This window comes from Aethina tumida, chromosome 1 (genome assembly GCF_024364675.1).
Source record: "Aethina tumida isolate Nest 87 chromosome 1, icAetTumi1.1, whole genome shotgun sequence".
NCBI lineage: Eukaryota > Metazoa > Arthropoda > Insecta > Coleoptera > Nitidulidae > Aethina > Aethina tumida.
The window spans coordinates 5,333,128-5,352,295 of NC_065435.1; the positions used below are offsets into that span (position 1 = coordinate 5,333,128).

Here is a 19,168-nt window from a genome sequence, read left to right on the forward strand (position 1 = left end):
TTAAAACCCTTTTATTTCAATTTAGTATATTAATTTACAAAAAATGATTTGTAAAAAATTCTGTACTATTAATTTAAAAATTCTTTTTTATAGTAATCATTTTATATCATAAAAATTTTATTTTAATTTGATAATTTTGTATTAATAATAATATTTTATTTTATTCTTTATTCACAAAAAATGATCTGTAAAATGACTTTAAATATTCTTTTTTATATTAATCATTTTATATCTATCAAATTCTCTTTTTATTTGTTCACCTTCATATTTTTTTATTGGTTCATTTTAATATAACCTGTGTCAGTATAGTGTAATTTTATTTACAAACATTTTTAATTTAAATTAAAACACCAATTTACAAGAAATAATATGTAAAGAAATCTGTAATTTTATTTAAAAACTTCCATTTATAATAATCATTTTATAACAATTAAATTCCATTTTAATTTTATCATCTTTCTATTTTTATTTAATTTACAAAAAATAATATGTATAATAAATTAATTATAAAAATTGTTTTATATTAATCATTTTATATCTATCAAGTTTCATTTTAATTTGAACATATTTATATTTTATTTCTTTTAAAAACTTTTTCTGATTAAATACGAGCACAATTTAATTTCTATATTATAGAAATTTTTACTTTAAATTGGGATATCAACAAATAATCTATAAAAGAATTATAAATTTATTTAAAATTCAGTTTTCAGTATTCATTTTAATTGGATTATCAATTTATATATTATTTATATATATTTTTTTTAATTTATTTTAGTATATTCTTAATTAAATGAAAGTTGAATAAATACTAGAAACTTTTTCTTTAAATTTTAATTTATTTTTTTAATTTCAATTGGATTGTCATTTTATTTATATATTTGTTTGTTATTATTTTAATATATTCTATATTAAATGAAAATTAAATAAATCCATAAATTTGATCTTCCATTTTAATTTGATTTTCATTTTATTTTATATGTCTCTCTTTTAATATTTTAATATATTTTAAATTTTATTCCCTTAAAAAATTCTAGAAATTAATTTAAAAATTCTATTTTATAGTAAAATTCATTTTATTTATATATTTGTTATTATTTTAATATATTATTTATTAAATGAAAATTAAATAAATCCATAAATTTCATCTACATTTTATTTGTTATGTCCCTCTTTTAATATTTTAATATATTTTAAATTTTATTCCCTTAAAAAATTTTAAGAATTAATTTAAAAGTTCTATTTTATAGCTATTCTTAATATCTAAGTTTCATTTGATTATTTTAATTTTTAACATGTTCTTAATTAAATTATAATATATAAAATTAATTTCAAAATTTTCTTTTATAGTAATGTATTTTTAGTTTAATAATCTTTATAAAATCTTATATATTTTATATTTAATTATAATTATTAAGTCATATAGTAAACTTTTTAATCCTTTTTATATTTTTAAACTTTAATTAACCTTCTCAAATTTCTGCTTTTGCAATTATTATTGCAATACTTTTAGTTTTTAATTTAAATTAGAACATTAATTATCAAGTCATCACATTTAATTTTAATTTTTCTTAAACATTCAATTTGTATATTGTATTACAAACTGTAAAAGTAACAAAATCTGTTTTTTTTATTGATTTTTATACATTTACATACATACATTGTATTATTTACATTAGAATAGACGATGATTTTCTTAATTTTAAAGAAATTTTATTGACTGGCATTGAACTTTTAAACAATAACCAACACCATTACAATGTAGAAGCAATTCTTTCGTCCAAATTACCAATTACAGTTACACATAGCAGACTGTGTGCAGGTGCGGATCTAACATGTTATCTGTGCCGTGTTCAGCGTTGATTACCAATTAACACCGTTAATTGTAAAACAAAATCGGACAGGAATTTCGGGCTGCGCTCATGTGCTTACAGCGTCTAGGCAAATGCCAAAGCAAACCAAAGGAAAAGCACAGGCGAAGCCAGAACCAGTGGAGGTAAAGGCATATCGCATCGGTATTCACTCATCACTCACTCGGCATACGTGCACCGTTCAGTAACCATGTCACGGACTCTCCTCGATTCATTCATTTTCGTAGGACTGAATGAAAAGAGTAATGTATAAATAAGTAATGTTGCTGCCGGTTTACCTGAGCACTTTGTCTATCCTAAATTGCCCCCGTCGCGCCCCCCGCCCCTCGCGACGGCGAAACCGAGCCTGACGTGCTTTATGGTCACAGGTCGGACCAATCAAGATAATAGCCGGTTGTTTCCCGTGTCCAAGTTGTTTTTGATGCTCACTTTCCGCTATACGTGGAGAGGAGATGTTAGATTAAGACGCCGGTTTCTGGGAATCACGAAAAAGTCCGCTGCAACTCGGATATTCATGTAAATTTCGGCTGGCGTAATTAAATCTGGGAACTGTGTTGCACGGAAGGACTTGTCATATAAATAATGACATTTTTAACTCTGTGTATAATAAAGCAATAACAATCTACAGTTACATAATATTTATGTAAATTATCTTACTTTTTATATTATAAAATATTTTTGAATGTATTTCTTTTATTATTTTACTATATAATGAATTTTTTCAATACAAATATTTTTTTCTTAATTAACATTTTTGTATTAAATAGTACATATTACTCGAAAGCTTTATTATCCTTTCTCTGGTGACGAAGTCTCACGATTTTGGTTAGCAATGAAGATGAAAAACGTCAAGGTCTTCCAGAAACTTGTACCAATGAAGAAATTAAGCAATATCTCATGTGAAATCCTCGTGTAACAGGTTTGGAATTAGGCCACTCATTAAACTGCGATGAATCAACCACTGGAAAGAGGTTCACTGTGATGAATTTCTTCAAACAAATGGATGTGAGGACAATAGAATTTGGTGTTTTACAATTGTCAAGAATTCAAGCTGGTAAAGTAGTTAAAACAAGGCTAGACGATCAATGGAACTGTCTACAGCTGACAAATTAACCAAACTTCTCATAGACGAGTTTCTTTGGTCAATAAGAAAGGAGTTCTACTTCTTCCTAACAAAGCAAGACCACAAATCACATTAGAGACGAAAAGAAACCTTCAAAATTTTAAGTAGTTCTACCTCATCCATCATTGTCTAAAAATTTCTCCATGTGACTATTATTTATTTTCGTCCTTGTCTAATTTTTACATAATTCTGAAGAGGAGGTTAAAACTGAGGACTATCTTTTCTTTGCTTTCAAGAAGCCAGAAATGTTGATTATTTGATTGAATAAATGTTATTCTAAAGAAAGTTATGATAAATAATATAAATAATTGTTTTTATCATTCAGGGTCACCACATCAGCGGTTTTCTGAAGGAGGATTCGTTTTCAGACGGCGGAATATCAGACGAAAGTTCAGAACATTAAATAGGTGAAAGACAGGTCAGATTGGCGGCCTTACGAAGGTTGTACAGACAGTACAAGGCCTAATTTGCTCTGCACGTCACCTCCAAGCAAAAAATCTTCGACAAGTTCAACAAAGTGGAAGAGGATCTGAAAACTGCCCAGCTCAGATGTAGAACTTTGGTCGCCAGAACGTCCGCTTGTTCTGCTTCCACTTTAAGGTACGATATTGATTTACCTAAGCGTTCAATGGGTCACTAAGTCGTGTTAATTTGCAGTTCCCAGCAAAAGGATGCGATTAAGTCGTTCATGACAAAGGACAAAGGGCGGCGATGATGATCTTGGCGATAACAGAAGCTCGATATGGTACCAAAATCGCAGCGTCAAAGCGTCGATAGTATTTCAAGTTATAATTTTAACGTTCGTCTGCTTGAGCTATTGGCTCAATCCTCAATGTTGTGATAACATGAATAATTACAAATGGTCCTTGAGTCCGAAGCTACACTTCGAGGGACGACCTCCCATATAATAGTGGTTGTCCAAAATGTTTCTGTAGTACTTGAGCTCGTTAAATCCGTTCAGTACAACCTTTTATTAAATTTAACAAGTAGTCATGCTTTTATACTGTTCAAAATTATATTTTTAGGTCATGTATTGTTTTAGTATTACGTTTAAAGCTGTCCCATGAGAATTATTTTAGTGCACGGTTATTTGTTTTGACGTATTCGATTATTTTTAGTGTATGTCGAATCGGGGATTTACTGAGCACGTGAACTACATTTTTTTGAGGTGTCAAAGTCGGACTTGTTGAGTTGAGTTGTGGATATATTTATTTTCTTTTTATTTTCGATGTTGTGTCTTTATGTATTACGTATATTTATTGTTACAGACGATATATGTTTCATATTATAAATATTAGATGTTAAACCATCGAATTTAGTTAAACATTATTATTTTTAGCATATAATTGTTTAATTTCTTGTTTTTTTTTTAATTTGATTCGACAGGTTTGCTTTTTTGTATATATTTTGTCGACTTAACCACTTTTGGTCTAATTTTTATGAACTTGTAGCATGCAAGTTGTTACTGGATTGTAATTTTTAGTTCACAATGATGATATATTTAAGAATTATGGATATATGGTTTTCACATGGTATAAATTTCCTTATAGAACCTTGAAAAATATTTTTTTATTGTAATGCTTATTATTATCAGTGATTTTAAAGAAAATCAAGTTTAACGTAAAAAAATGTAAATTACTTTTTCCTGTACATATTAATGAAAAATTTAATTAATTATAATATGTTTATATATATATATATATATATATATATATATATATATATATATATATATATATATATATATATATATATATATATATATATATATATATATATATATATATATAATAAAATGTCATTTTTTTAAACAATTATTAAAATAATTAGTCTAACATTTAATACAATTTAAAACATTCGTGGAAGTATGTTCCATAATTAAAACTACTTAATTAAAATATGTTTATTTCATATATGCAACAATATAATTGTTAAAAATTGTAAGCCAAAATATAATAGTATACATATTAAAATTGTTTGAAGTAATAGTAAAGTTAAAAAAAAAAAAACTATTTACTAAGAATAACTGACTAATTAACTAGAATATGAGTATACTAGTTTAATTATTTTTCTTAAAAAATAATTATAATTGCAGGAATAATTACTGCAATCCTGCAAAATTTTAGCGTTTAAAATATGCTTTTAACAATGTTATATTGCACAATTAATATTATTTAAATATATACATAAGTACATTAATAATAGTAAAAACTTTGAAACAAAATGCTGAAATAAAAAATCCTGAATTATGTAACATATTGTACAACGTGTAGTCGTCATATCAATAAACATAAGAACACAATAGGTTATTAATTTGAGTGCGTGCATCCAAGTCCCTACTGTGTATGAGTGTCTTTTGTACACACACACACACACACATACACATACAGTGCACCAAAAAGTCTTGATGGTGCGGTGCGGTGCAGCGTAGTAGTATACGAGCCTGGGCCGTAAATAATAAATATACCTACTTGCTTGAAATTTTTAGTGACTCCGGCATTTCGTCTCGTCTTGAATACTGAATAATATTCATGATCCATCCTTCGCCGCGTTTTACGTATTCTTGTGCTGCTCCGGAAATGCTCTCTATCTCAAATCATCTTACGAGACACGGTAATGTTAACAAGGGAACCTTGTTTAGGCATTATCTTTTTTTTTTTGTATATATTTATATGTATAAATTTTACCCAGCAGTACCGACAGTAAATGATCTGAGAATATATTTATCGTGGTTGTCAAGTGGAATTTATTGTTGTTAATAATCAGTTTGGATCTCATACAAAAAAAGTTGAAAAAGGAAAAATAGTAGTAAACTAGATTTAAAGATTTTATATTTATTTATAATTATTTCTGGATGTTTTATATTGAAAATGTTATGAAATTATAACGTTAGGACGTAATTATTGATAATTATTATAAAACCACATATATGTTTTTTTTTTAAATATTGAATATTTTAGTATCTTTTAGTAAATTTTGTCTATCAAATAATTTAAATGAATAATAATAATAATAATAAATATTAAAAATATATTTTTTTCTTTAAAATTTTATTTAGAAAATATTGCTAATGAAATTATATTATTTAATTAATATCGGTATATTTAGATGGTGTGAGAATGTATTTATTATCAATCAGAATTTATTATTATCAATAATCAATTTTTATATCCTTTAAAAATTTAGAATAAAAAAACAATATTAAATTAAATTTATTGAAAGTTATTTTTAAGTTTTTAATATAATAACAAATTTCTTGTTACTACTCTATTAAAATTGTGTATACAGGATGTCACCAAATAATTGAATCAAAATCTAAACACATAATCCTTTCAGAAATAAGTAAAAGTTTCATATAAAGTTGGGACTGGAAATGCTTTATTCCCAAGATACAAACAAATTAAACAAAATATATTAATTTATAAATAACTAATAAACGTTTTCGTCGATTAAATATTAAATTAGCAGGAGTGTTACTGATGATATGAATCAACTTTTGACACATTTTTTTTTTAATTTGCTCCAGGGACGTCTCAGTGGAGGACAATGATGATAAAAATAGAAATAAAAATTGTAAGCCACTGCTTTCGTAAAATTTTGATATTTGTTTTTATAAAAGATACTTTATCATAGTATAAAAATATAAATTTTTCCTTAAAAATTTATTTAATTAATGTCAACATATTTAGATGGTGTAAAAATGTACTTATCTTAATTATCAGTTAGAATTTAATAATATAAATAATAAGTTTTTGTATCTTTAAAAAATTAGGACAGGAAACACAATATTAAAATAAATTTATTGATAGTTATTTCTAAGATTTAAATATGATACTAGTCTCTTATTACTACTCTATTAAAATTATGTATATAGGATGTCACCAAATAAATGTATCAAAATCTAAACAGATCAAATCCTTTCAAAAATAAATAAAGATTTCATATAAGGTTGGCACTGAAAATGCTTGGTTCCTAAGATGCAGAATGTCAAATTAAACAAAATATTTTAATTTATAAATAGTTAATAAACGTTTCCACCGATTAAATTTTAAATTAGCAGAAGTGTTACAATGATGTGGTTCAAGTTTTGACACAATAATTTTTTTCTTATTTTACCAAGGGGCGACTCAGAGGAGGAGAACGATGATAAAATTAGACATAAAAATTGTACACCACTGCTTTCGTAAAATTTTGATAATTGTTTTTATAAAAGATACTTTATCAAACTATAAAAATATAAATTTTTCCTTAAAAACTTATTTAAAAAATATATCATGTGTATGTTATGTTGAAATTATCTGAAATTTAATGTATTTAATTAATATAAATATATTTAGATGGTGTGAAAATGTATTTATCTATTACCAATTGGAATTTATTATTATAAATAATAAGTTTTTGTACCTTTAAAAAATTAGGACAGGAAACACAATATTAGAATAAATTTATTGATAGTTATTTCTAAGATTTAAATACGATACTATTCTCTTATTACTACTCTATTAAAATTATGTATACAGGATGTCACCAAATAAATGTATCAAAATCTAAACAGATCTAATCCTTTCAAAAATAAGTAAAGGTTTCATATAAAGTTGGCATTGAAAATGCTTTGTTCCTAAGATGCAGAATGTCAAATTAAACAAAATATTTTAATTTATAAATAGTTAATAAACGTTTCCACCGATTAAATTTTAAATTAGCAGAAGTGTTACAATGATGTGGTTCAAGTTTTGACACAATAATTTTTTTCTTATTTTACCAAGGGGCGACTCAGAGGAGGAGAACGATGATAAAATTAGACATAAAAATTGTACACAACTGCTTTCGTAAAATTTTGATAATTGTTTTTATAAAAGATACTTTATCAAACTATAAAAATATAAATTTTTCCTTAAAAACTTATTTAAAAAATATATCATGTGTATGTTATGTTGAAATTATCTGAAATTTGATGTATTTAATTAATATCAATATATTTAGATGGTGTTAAAATGTATTTATCTTAGTTACCAATTGGAATTTATTATTAAAAACTTATTTAAAAAATATATCATGTGTATGTTATGTTGAAATTATCTGAAATTTGATGTATTTAATTAATATCAATATATTTAGATGGTGTGAAAATGTATTTATCTTAATTATCAATTAGAATTTATTATTATAAATAATAAATATAAGTTTTGATATCAGCAAATCTGTATCAAAATCTAAATAGGCAAAATCCTTTCAGAAATAAGTAAAAGTTTCATATAAAGTTGACTTTGTTCCCAAGATACGAAATATCAAATTAAACAAAATATATTAATCTATAAATAGCTAATAAACATTTCCACCGTTTAAATTTTAAATTAGCAGGAGTGTTACTAATGATAAAAATAAAAAATTTTGAAATTTGTTTCTGTAAGTTAAGTTTTACATAATATATAATCTTATTAATAATTAATTTGTTGTACTTTTTTAAAAGTATATATACAGGTTGTCACCAAGTATTTAAAATTTATAATATTATAAATAGTTTTTTCAATATGACTCCCTGTATCTTGGTAAAAAAACGCTTCCAAGGCCAATTTATATACGAAAACTGTACCTATTTTTAAAGGGACGTGGCTAATTAATTAATATGACACACTTACTTGGAGACACACTCTGTATATACCGTAAAAATTACCCAACGAGACATAAAACGTCGTTTTGTTAATCACCGGTTCGGAGTAAACGAGCGGGAGAACAGAAGAATGAATCATTTTAAGAATGAAACAATTTAGTGCTGGCTTCCATTCATCTTGTTGAAAAATCGCAACAATCCAGCGGCAGGAAAAAGAACAAGCGTTTATTTTCTTTACGCTACATACCTATAAAATGTTAAGTCTACCTACTCTGGGAATTCGTTCGTCATTTCTAGTCTAGATTACGAAATTGGTTTAGCAGAGGTAATATTTTACAGAGTTAATTTAACGCTTGACTGGAATTTGCTTTTTTTTACTCGCTACTGTAAATTGAACTTGTTCGAATGCACCGCGCCCGATGCCCGATGCCCGATTCTTTTATCTTTCTTGAAATCCTTACAATCATATTGGGATGCTACCAACCATTTTTTATCGACGTTGAATTTTGATCAGTCTAACATCACGATTACAAGCCATATTTATTATGTGAAGGGAAGATATGATGATTTTATAAATATGTATTTCATTTCAATTGAAGGCTGAAGAAAAATTAACTTCTATTTACAATATTTAACATAAAATATACAAGATTTATAAAAGTTACTATATGAAAATTATAAATGATAATTAATATCTTAAAAAATTAAAATATCAACCAAATTAGAAAATAACCAAAAGTACTTAGGAAATATTTAATGAGATAGAAACATACTTGAAAATTTATGAAAATGTAAATAAAATGTATCGATTACAGGGACTTAAGTAAATAACATTAATAGAGAAACAATATTAAGGAAATTAGGTTATATTGACTTCTTTGAGAAGTCATGATTCTATTTAAGCTTTTTATTATTTATACTCTGTCACACAATTTAATTTTTTGAATTTAAATAAGTTTTAAAGCTATAATTTAAATGTAGAATTATCTAAATTCACATATAAGAAATAATATATAATAGAAATTTTGTTTTGTTAAAATTACAAGTGATAATTTTATAAATTTTAATTTTAGGATGTCTTGTAGATACTAAATCATAATAAAATTTTGAATTTATTTTGTTAAATTAAGTGAGTCTGTTTTTAAATAATTAAAATAAAATAAAATATATAAAAAAATAAATAATATAAAACAAATTAAAATTAAAATAAAATAAATTAAAATTAAATTAAATTAAATTAAATTAAATTAAATTAAATTAAATTAAATTAAATTAAAATAAAATAAATAAAATAAAATAAAATAAAATTTAAAATAAAATAAAGTAAAATAAAATAAAATAAAATAAAATAAAATAAAATAAAATAAAATAAAATAAAATAAAATAAAATAAAATAAAATAAAATAAAATAAAATAAAATAAAATAAAATAAAATAAAATAAAATAAAATAAAATAAAATAAAATAAAATAAAATAAAATAAAATAAAATAAAATAAAATAAAATAAAATAAAATAAAATAAAATAAAATAAAATAAAATAAAATAAAATAAAATAAAATAAAATAAAATTAAAATAAAATAAAATAAAATAAAATAAAATAAAATAAAATAAAATAAAATAAAATATAATAAAATGAAACCATAAACGTTATACTTAGTATATTAATTAGTACTAATTTTAATTGATTTTCATTTCTTTAGATATAAATTGTACAGTAAACAATACTATGTTAAATTGTTTTACTATCAGTTTTAATTTATATATTTAGTTGTGAAGAGAATACATTCTTCAATAATTTTCAATATCTTGTTTGATGGTAATTAATTTGATCTTTTTTAAGTGCGTTTACAGTTTACAAAACAAAACTGGATATTTTAATAAATTGGCTATTTTTTATGTTTTTCTAAAAAATCAATATTTTTTTGTCAAATTTTAGTTATTTATTTACAGAAAAAAATTTAATTTTTCTTGTTCATTTTTTTTATATATTCTATAAATAAACTTCAGAAAATCTTTACCTTTCAAGAATTTAATATTATAACAATATGTATAATTTTTAAAATGTCCTATAATCAAAAATAAAATATACCTTTTGGTACTTAATATATACTTTAAAATTTAAATGTTCTGACTTGTCTAAGTAAATTTAAAATTCATTCTTTTGTGATATACTAAAATTTTTACTATTTGAAATGAATATTTTAATTTTATAACTATATAACTTGTTTTTATAAAAGTACTTATAGGCATATTGTAATTTTTAATTATTTTTTATAATCAATAAGTTTAAAAAAAATAATGAAGTAATAAAATTAAGATATTTCATATTAATAATATATGTTATTCCTTTAAAATTTTGTCTTTTATCTTATTTTTCTCATAAAAATTAATTTTTCATGAAACTATACATATGATTTCATTAAAAATACGCTTTACTATTAATTGATACACCAATTAATTAATTATAAGTAAACTAAATAATACATAAATAATTTTTTTAAGTATGTTTACAATTTACAAGACAAAACTCAATATTTTTTTGTTAAATTTTATTTTTATTGACGGAAAAAATTAATTTTTTTTTGTATATTCTATAAATAAACTTCAGAAAAGCTTTATTTTTCAAGAAATTAATATATCAATAATTTAAATTTAATTTATATATTTAATATTTAAAAAATTTTATACATTTTTTTTTATAATATTTATAAATTTCCATTAACTAAAAAGAAAATATAATTTTTGGTATCCAATATATGCTTTAAAATTTTTGAATGTTTTGACTTGTCTAAATAAATTTAAAATTAATTTTTTTATGAGATACTAAAAATTTTACTATTTAAAATGAATATTTTAATTTTATAAAAATTTTTTACAAAAATTATATATATATACATTTTTGGATACATATTTATTTTAAGATTTAAATTAATTATAAACCTTCGAAAATTTTTAGAGGTAACTGGGTAATATTTTCAAAGTAACAAATTAAAAAAAAAAAAAAATAAAAATAAAGAACCGAATATTAAAATATTTCAAATTAATAAAGTATGTTATTTTTTTTAAGTTTTCTCATAATATACAGAAAAGTATTAAATTCATTTTTTTTTTCATAAAAATTATTATATTATATATTTTATTACAAATATTATTTTTTATGGCAAGTATATTATTTTTTTAAATAATTTTCAATATTCATATTTATAAAAAAGTGTCTTTTTGATATGTTTTAATATTTAAATTAATTATAAATGAACTTTTGAAAATTATATTATTTAAAATAAATTTATTTTAATTAATATTTTCTTTTTAATTTTATCTTGTCCATTTCTTTCTTATAAAAAATATACTGTGTGGGTAAAGGTACTAAATTTTAAGTTCATTTTTTTGTAATTTGCAATTTTTTTATATAATTTTCATATAAAACACTATAATTATAAATATGATGTACTTTCTGTATACGTTTTTATATATTAAAATAATTTATGTATAAATTTTCAAAAATTGTTAAGTTATTTTTATGCAATTATATATAAGTATTATAAGTATATCTGTAGGTAAAAGTATTATTTTTATCCACATAATAATAATTGATATATAATTTAGTTGATTTTATGTATAGTTGATATACAATATAAATTGTGAATATTCTACAAAGTTTGGAAAAAGTAACAAGTAAGTAATAACAAATTATTTTCATTTACAAACTTCAGAGAAACAGAGTAAACAAAAAACTGAAAGTCCCTTAATACCCTTTAATACAGGGTGCAAATTAAAAATAAAAAATCATTCTGGCGACGGTGCACCACCGGACGGACCAACGTCCGACGTACTCAGTGCCTCGCAGAAGGCGTATCGCAACCGCAAAACCCGAATCGCAATAAAACATGCACACCCGTGCATGTACGCGACCGCTGCCCCGCACAACCAGCGTGTGGCGTCGCGTCGCGTCGCGTCGCCGTCGCACCGCGAAGAACGGAAGAACCGGGTGGGTGTAAGCGGGTGCGAGCGGATAGGCGGGTTGCGTCGCGATCCTGGCCCGGCCCGACGTCGAACGGTCGGCGAGTCGTGGTGCGCGCGAACCAAGAACGCCGCCTCGTCACGCGAGGGCAGAACCACGCACGCTACGCCACAACTCCGCCTTCGCCCCCAAAAACTCCTTCGCTCCATTCAATCCGTACGTTGGTCGGCCGCCGCTATATCTGCCCGACTGACCGTGTGTGTGTGCGGCGTGTGTGTGTGTGTAAGAGAGGCATTTGGGCACCTTTTGCCGCACGACCAGACCAGACACGGACGAACGATCAATGGCCAACGGTCCGCGGTCGATGGTACACGTGTGTCGCACTCCTGCCGCGGTCCAGCCGATGTGATCCCGAGTCCGCCGCGTACGATTTGGTACCCCCGTACACCAAGCGCCAGATACACCGACCCACCCCCCAATTAAACCGTCGACCGTCGACGTCGCGTGTGTGTGACAAGTGCTGCATGAACTTGAGTGTGAACGTGAACCGGTGCACAACCCTGGATCATCCTGGAGGATTCGCACCCTCGCCCTGGGCGGCCGCTGTCTTGGGGCACCATCACACGGCGGCGGCTGCGGCTGTGGCGGCCGCAGCGTCGACGATGATCCAAACGGGTGATCATCACTCGTACGGGCCGCCGCACCACCCCGGTGCGCCCATGGACTTGCACATGTCGCAGGCCTTTCCCTATTATAGGTAAGTAATCTGCCTTCTCTCCTGAACTTTTAAAAAACTTTCTTTCGTCCCCGCTAACCGCCTCGTTTCGACGCTAATCGGAGTACGCTCATCGCCAACTCCGCCACTTGTTGCTCATTTGCATTTGGGGTGGCTCACGTGATATATATTAGTTTGGGCACGTGTAATCTTAATCTAGGTCTCAGGCCCGTAGGAAACAATCGAACTAATCGATTATCGATCAATTGCTCGGAAACTTTGACGATTACTAATAATGAAGGATGTAATTTAGATAATCAGTGAAACTAATTTTGAACAACTATTTCATTAATGCTTAATTTGAAATATTAATTAATATAATTAAAATATTAATTCTGTAATTAGTATTTTCCATATAGTTTTGTTATATTTTTTTATTAAAACCAAACACGCAAACCACAATAATTAAATTCGATAAATTTATTGAGCTTGACGACAGAGGAATCAGCAACACAAGTTAAACGTCGGGACGCGTCGGTAAATTTCATTAGTGACATAATGTCATCATAAACAGTTACAAGTATAATTTCGCGGATAACAAAGTGCAGTTAATAATTTAATTTGTCATAAATATAATGTTTTTATAATTTTGTGTACTAGTAATATTTTTTTCCATTGTTTTCAATTTGTGGGACATTTTTAAAAACCTATAATTATAATTATTATATGTTAGTATTAAGTTTGGGACATCAATTTTGGCAAAATAAATTATAAAAAATAAGAAAAATAAAATTATATTCAGTACATTTCAACCCTTAAATAGTCTATTTTTCAATTAAATCGTAAATATTACTAATTAAACAATTTTTAAATTTTTGAAATAAATAAATATAATAAATTTAATAAATAATTTTAAAATATCCTTAAAAATACAACCGCATTTGTGAATAACAAATATTAAATTTATGTTTTAATAACTTTCCTTCTCTTCATTATTATATTAATTATAATATGTTTATGTACATATTTACAAAAAAAATACATTAAATTAGATACTTAAGTATTGATTGGAACATTATTTACTAAATTATATTCTTTTGCTCTCTCTTAACCAATATTAACACAACTTCATGATTGATATTAATATTAATATATTATACATATTTATTTAAATAATTTAATTTAATATAATTAAATATTTTAATTGAACTTGTATTTTTTTATTTTTAATAATGGTAATGAAATTTTTGATTTTTTTATAATTTGACAACTATTTAGAATTATGAATCCTTTTTTCAATTACGTTTTGTTGATCAAACTTATACAATAATTTCTTATAATGTATATTAATAATTTTATTAAATTATTAAAAAAAATTAATTGATAATTTTAAAATTTTTTCAAATTTATCAAAATTTTAAAATGGGAACCATTTTTCTCAACAACATTTAATTTGCTTATAAATTTCTAAAATCTAAAAGCTTTTGTAAAATTTTTTATAACTTAAATTAATAACTGAAATTTATTTTATTTTATTGAATTTCTCCTAAACATTGACATTTTTAAATTTTAAAATTTGAATGATTTTTTAATTACAATTAATTTGCCCTAATGTTTACCATATCTTTTAAAAATATAAAAATCTAATTTTTTTAGTTAATAATTTTAAAAATTTGCAAAAATTTTATATTTTAAACCATTTTCTCAATCATATTTTGTTCGTTTATAATTTCCCAAAATTCTTCAATAACTTTTTATAAGATATGTTGATCATTGAAATTTAAGATTTTTAATAAATTACTCCCAAAATCTAATTAGTATATTTAAAATTGATTTTTGAAATTCGGTAAAATTTTAAACTGTGAACCATTTCCCCAATTATATTTAATTTGCTTATAATTTTCTAAAATTCTTCGTAACTGAAAAATAACATTTTTATTAAATTTCTACTGAATATTACATGCTACAATTTTAAAATCTAAATGGTTTTTGTTTTAAATTGCTCATAAATTTTCAAAAATCAAGCTTCTCTAAAATTTTTTATAACATATATTGATACTTGTACTCAATACTTTTTAATAAAATTTATCGATAATTCAAAAAATTTGCAAACATTTTATATTTTTCAATTATATTTTATTTAATTATAATTTTTCATAATTGTTCATTAATATATTAATATATTTATAATTGGAATTTATAAAATCTATTTATAAACATTAATTAGTAATTTAAAAAAATATCTAAAATTTTAAAATCTGAACTTTTTTCTCAGTTTTAAACTTATTTGTTAACAAATTTCAAAAATTTCTTATTAAAATTCATCTATAATATTATCACTGAAATTAATATTTTTATTAAATTACTTCTACTAAATAATTACTTTGTTCTTTATAAAAACTTTCTTGAATTTTTTTGTTACTTTTATTCATAATTTTAAAATTGGGTTTGGAAATTTTTATATTATATAACTTAATGATATATTATTCGTTTATAATTTTCCATAATTATTTATTAAAATTCATTACTAATTCTTAATATTTTTATTAAATTATTCATAATAATTAATTGTTAATTTTAAAACTGATTTTTAAAATTGGTTAAAATTTTATTTTTTTTTTCAGTCATATTTTATTTAAAGTAAAAATCTTTTTCTTTGGATTTTTTTTTGTTAATTATATTTTATTGACAATTTTAGAGTAGATTTTTGAAATTTTATAAACATTTGTAGTTTGAACCATTTTCTTTCTTACTTGTTTATAATTGTCCATAATTATTTATTGAAATTATTCATTGAAATTTAATATTTTTATTAAACTACTCCTAATAGTTAATTGTTAATTTTAAAACTGATTTTTAAAATTGACTAAAATTTTAATTATTCTTCAGGCATATTTCATTTAGTTAAATATTCCCAAAAATGTTTATGAAAATTCTTTAGAATTTTTTTTTATTATATTTTATTGACAATTTTAGAATATATTTTTGAAATTTGATAAAATTTTATATTTTGAACCATAATTATTCATTAAAATTCTTCACTAATATTTTTTATAAGATATATTGATAATTAATTTTATTATTTAATTACTCCTAATAATTTACTGCTAATTTTAAAATTGATTCTTGAAATTGGCTAAAATTTTAGAATCTGAGCAATCATTATTTTATTAATTAAACTAATATTTTTATGAAGTTACTATTTATAATTAATTAGTAATTTTCTTATAATCAACCCCTCCTCTTGTAATGTTTATAATTAAAATTGCCGAGTTTTATTAAATTTTGTCCTCAATTAATTAATTAACTTCACTTCCCATCTATAGTATGAACCAAATATAATAATTTCCTTCAATAACACTCAGATACATATTTGAATGTGAAACTGATACTTTCACCGTATTCAAAGCTTGCTTTGGACAATTTTTCCACTCCGATAAAAATGACTTAAGCCCATTCCCGAGGTTTCTTCAATTCCTGTTTGTAGGCCAAGATAATTACGTGACCATTAGTTTTTATTGTCTCTATTATACGCAATTTACACGTTTTTATCAATACCATTCATTTCTCCTGTTTTGTTTTTGCTCCAATAAATTAGATAATGCGATAATAAAAAAAAATGTGTATGCAGCACTTACCTGTGTTAGTCACCCCTGTGTTATTAAAGTTAATAACCACTTGTTGCCGATTTGCATTTGGGGTGGACGACTTGGTGATGTATGACTTTTTAGTCGTGCGTGTCTTGCACGTTCATTTATCCACGTCAATGAGCAGCGAGAAAAGGGCTAATTCACGAATTAAGGGTCCTCAGTACGTCCCTGTGCACTTCCTTAATTCGTTTTCTGAAAATAAAACTGGAGTTGTTCAAGATTGCGATAAATATTTATTGAAATAGCTCCTGGCAAGTCAACCGCAAATGATTCCACACTTTTTTCCATCGTGGACTTTTATTTGAATATACCGAGAAATCCATCTTCTTGCAATTTAAATGTTTTTTTTTTTTGTGGCCATACTGATAAAATATAATAATCGCGGGGGTATAAAAAAAGTTATTGAGTCAGTTGTATTCAGGGATAATTTAAATGTAGCACTTTTTGCGCCGACCAATTATTTACTGATGATTACTTGCTTCTTAAGCTTTGGAAGATCTATTGATTTCTTCATTTACCAATTTATTTCTTCGGAAACGTTTCGTAAATATGCGTACGTGAATAAATTTTACAGCTTCTGCATTACCCTCCCGCTCGCAAAATAAAAACCTCTCGAAATTAACCCCCCTCCGGTGAAACAAATTAAAAGCTGCTAATTTCGCCGGTGCAATATATCTTTCGGAACAAATTTAAAGAATGCAATGGCATTAAATAGTGGACGGAGTCCCGGTGTAATTTCGTTTAAAATAATTTTACGTAGCGCCTTTTTTTTTTAAAAAAAAAAAGAAGGAGGCGGAGGAAGGGTCCGCAAAGTGCAAATGTAAGAGGCTAATGTCTTTACGGGCTGTGAAGGGTGCAATCAGAATTTGCAAGTCTGATTTTTTTTTCCTCTCGTGCAGGGGCCATGTAGCCTGATTATTCTTTAAAACAGTAGATCTTTTTCTCCCCCCGTTTTTACTATGTAAAGTCAAGGGAAAAGTCATCGAGTCTAAAGTACTTATACTAATTTGTGAGTGTCGCAACAGCTTGTACTATGAATTTATTTTTAAGCCCTTGTTAAATGTTCTCGATCATTCTTTATTTTCGTCGTGCATATAAAATAGCACGTACGATGGCGAATTGATATCCCGAATTTGAACTTTATAAAAAAGTTTTCGTCTTTAAATTTAAAAATGTTTGAACAACGCACGTTTATTGTTTTTATTACTTTTTTTTTGTAATATGAAGGTTTAACTCATTTTCGACTTTTGTTCCTTTCGTTTTTACCCTTTTAACTTAAAAAGCTTTCATTTTTTAACTTATTTTATTACTTATTTAAAATATTAACTATTTTTTTAATACTTATTTAAAATATGAAATTTTCGTTACACTTTACTCTTTACTTGATACTTTTTTTAACTCTTTAACTAAAAAAGATCCCGACTTCCTATTTTGACTGCTAAAATTACTAATTAGATTATAGGCTCTAACAATTTGTTTATTACTTATTTAAAAAATATGAAATTTTTGTTACACTTTACTCTTTACTTGATTCTTTTTTTAACTCTTTAACTAAAAAAGATCCCGACTTCCTATTTTGACTGACTGCTAAAATTACTAATTAGATTATAGGCTCTAACAATTTGTTTATTACTTATTTAAAAAATATGAAATTTTTGTTACACTTTACTCTTTACTTGATTCTTTTTTTAACTACTTAACTAAAAAAAGCTCCTGACTTTCTAATTAGACTGCTAAAATTACTAATCAAATTATAGGCACTAACAATGTTTTTATTACTTATTTAAAATATAAAATTTTCGTTACATTTTACTCTTTACTTGATTCTTTTTTTAACTCTTTAACTAAAAAATATCTCGACTTCCTATTTTGACTGCTAAAATTACTAATTAGATTATAGGCTCTAACAATTTGTTTATTACTTATTTAAAAAATATGAAATTTTCGTTACACTTTACTCTTTACTTGATTCTTTTTTTAACTCTTTAACTAAAAAAGCTCCGACATCCTATTTTAACCGGCAAAATTACTAATTAGATTAAAGGCACTAACAATTTTTTTTGTTACTTATTTAAAATATTAAATTTTCGTTTCACTTTAATCTTTACTCTTTTTCAACTGTTTGAACTAAAAAAGTTCCTGACTTCATATTTTAACTGGTGAAATTACTATTTGGCGTTCGATTGTGGATAGATTATAGGTACTGACAATTTTTTATCACTGATTTAAATTATA

General features: G+C 24.8%; 1 protein-coding gene and 1 long non-coding RNA gene across 8 annotated transcripts in view; one reads left to right on the forward strand and one right to left on the reverse strand.

Annotated features, from left to right (window-relative positions):
• LOC126264273 (uncharacterized) overlaps nt 1-19,168 on the reverse strand; it is a 240,268-nt gene that overhangs the window by 117,150 nt on the left and 103,950 nt on the right. For all 4 annotated transcript variants that reach the window (XR_007547032.1, XR_007547029.1, XR_007547030.1 and 1 more), the window contains exon 4: nt 16,922-17,125. This is a non-coding gene — a long non-coding RNA (uncharacterized LOC126264273). The remainder of the gene's footprint in view (nt 1-16,921; nt 17,126-19,168) is intronic.
• Nucleotides 12,797-19,168, forward strand: part of LOC109600247 (protein trachealess) — a 101,500-nt gene continuing 95,128 nt past the window's right edge. For all 4 annotated transcript variants that reach the window (XM_049961376.1, XM_049961378.1, XM_049961377.1 and 1 more), the window contains exon 1: nt 12,797-13,325. In XM_049961376.1, coding sequence (XP_049817333.1) covers nt 13,093-13,325 — 233 coding nt within the window. In that variant the 5' untranslated portion in view covers nt 12,797-13,092. The remainder of the gene's footprint in view (nt 13,326-19,168) is intronic.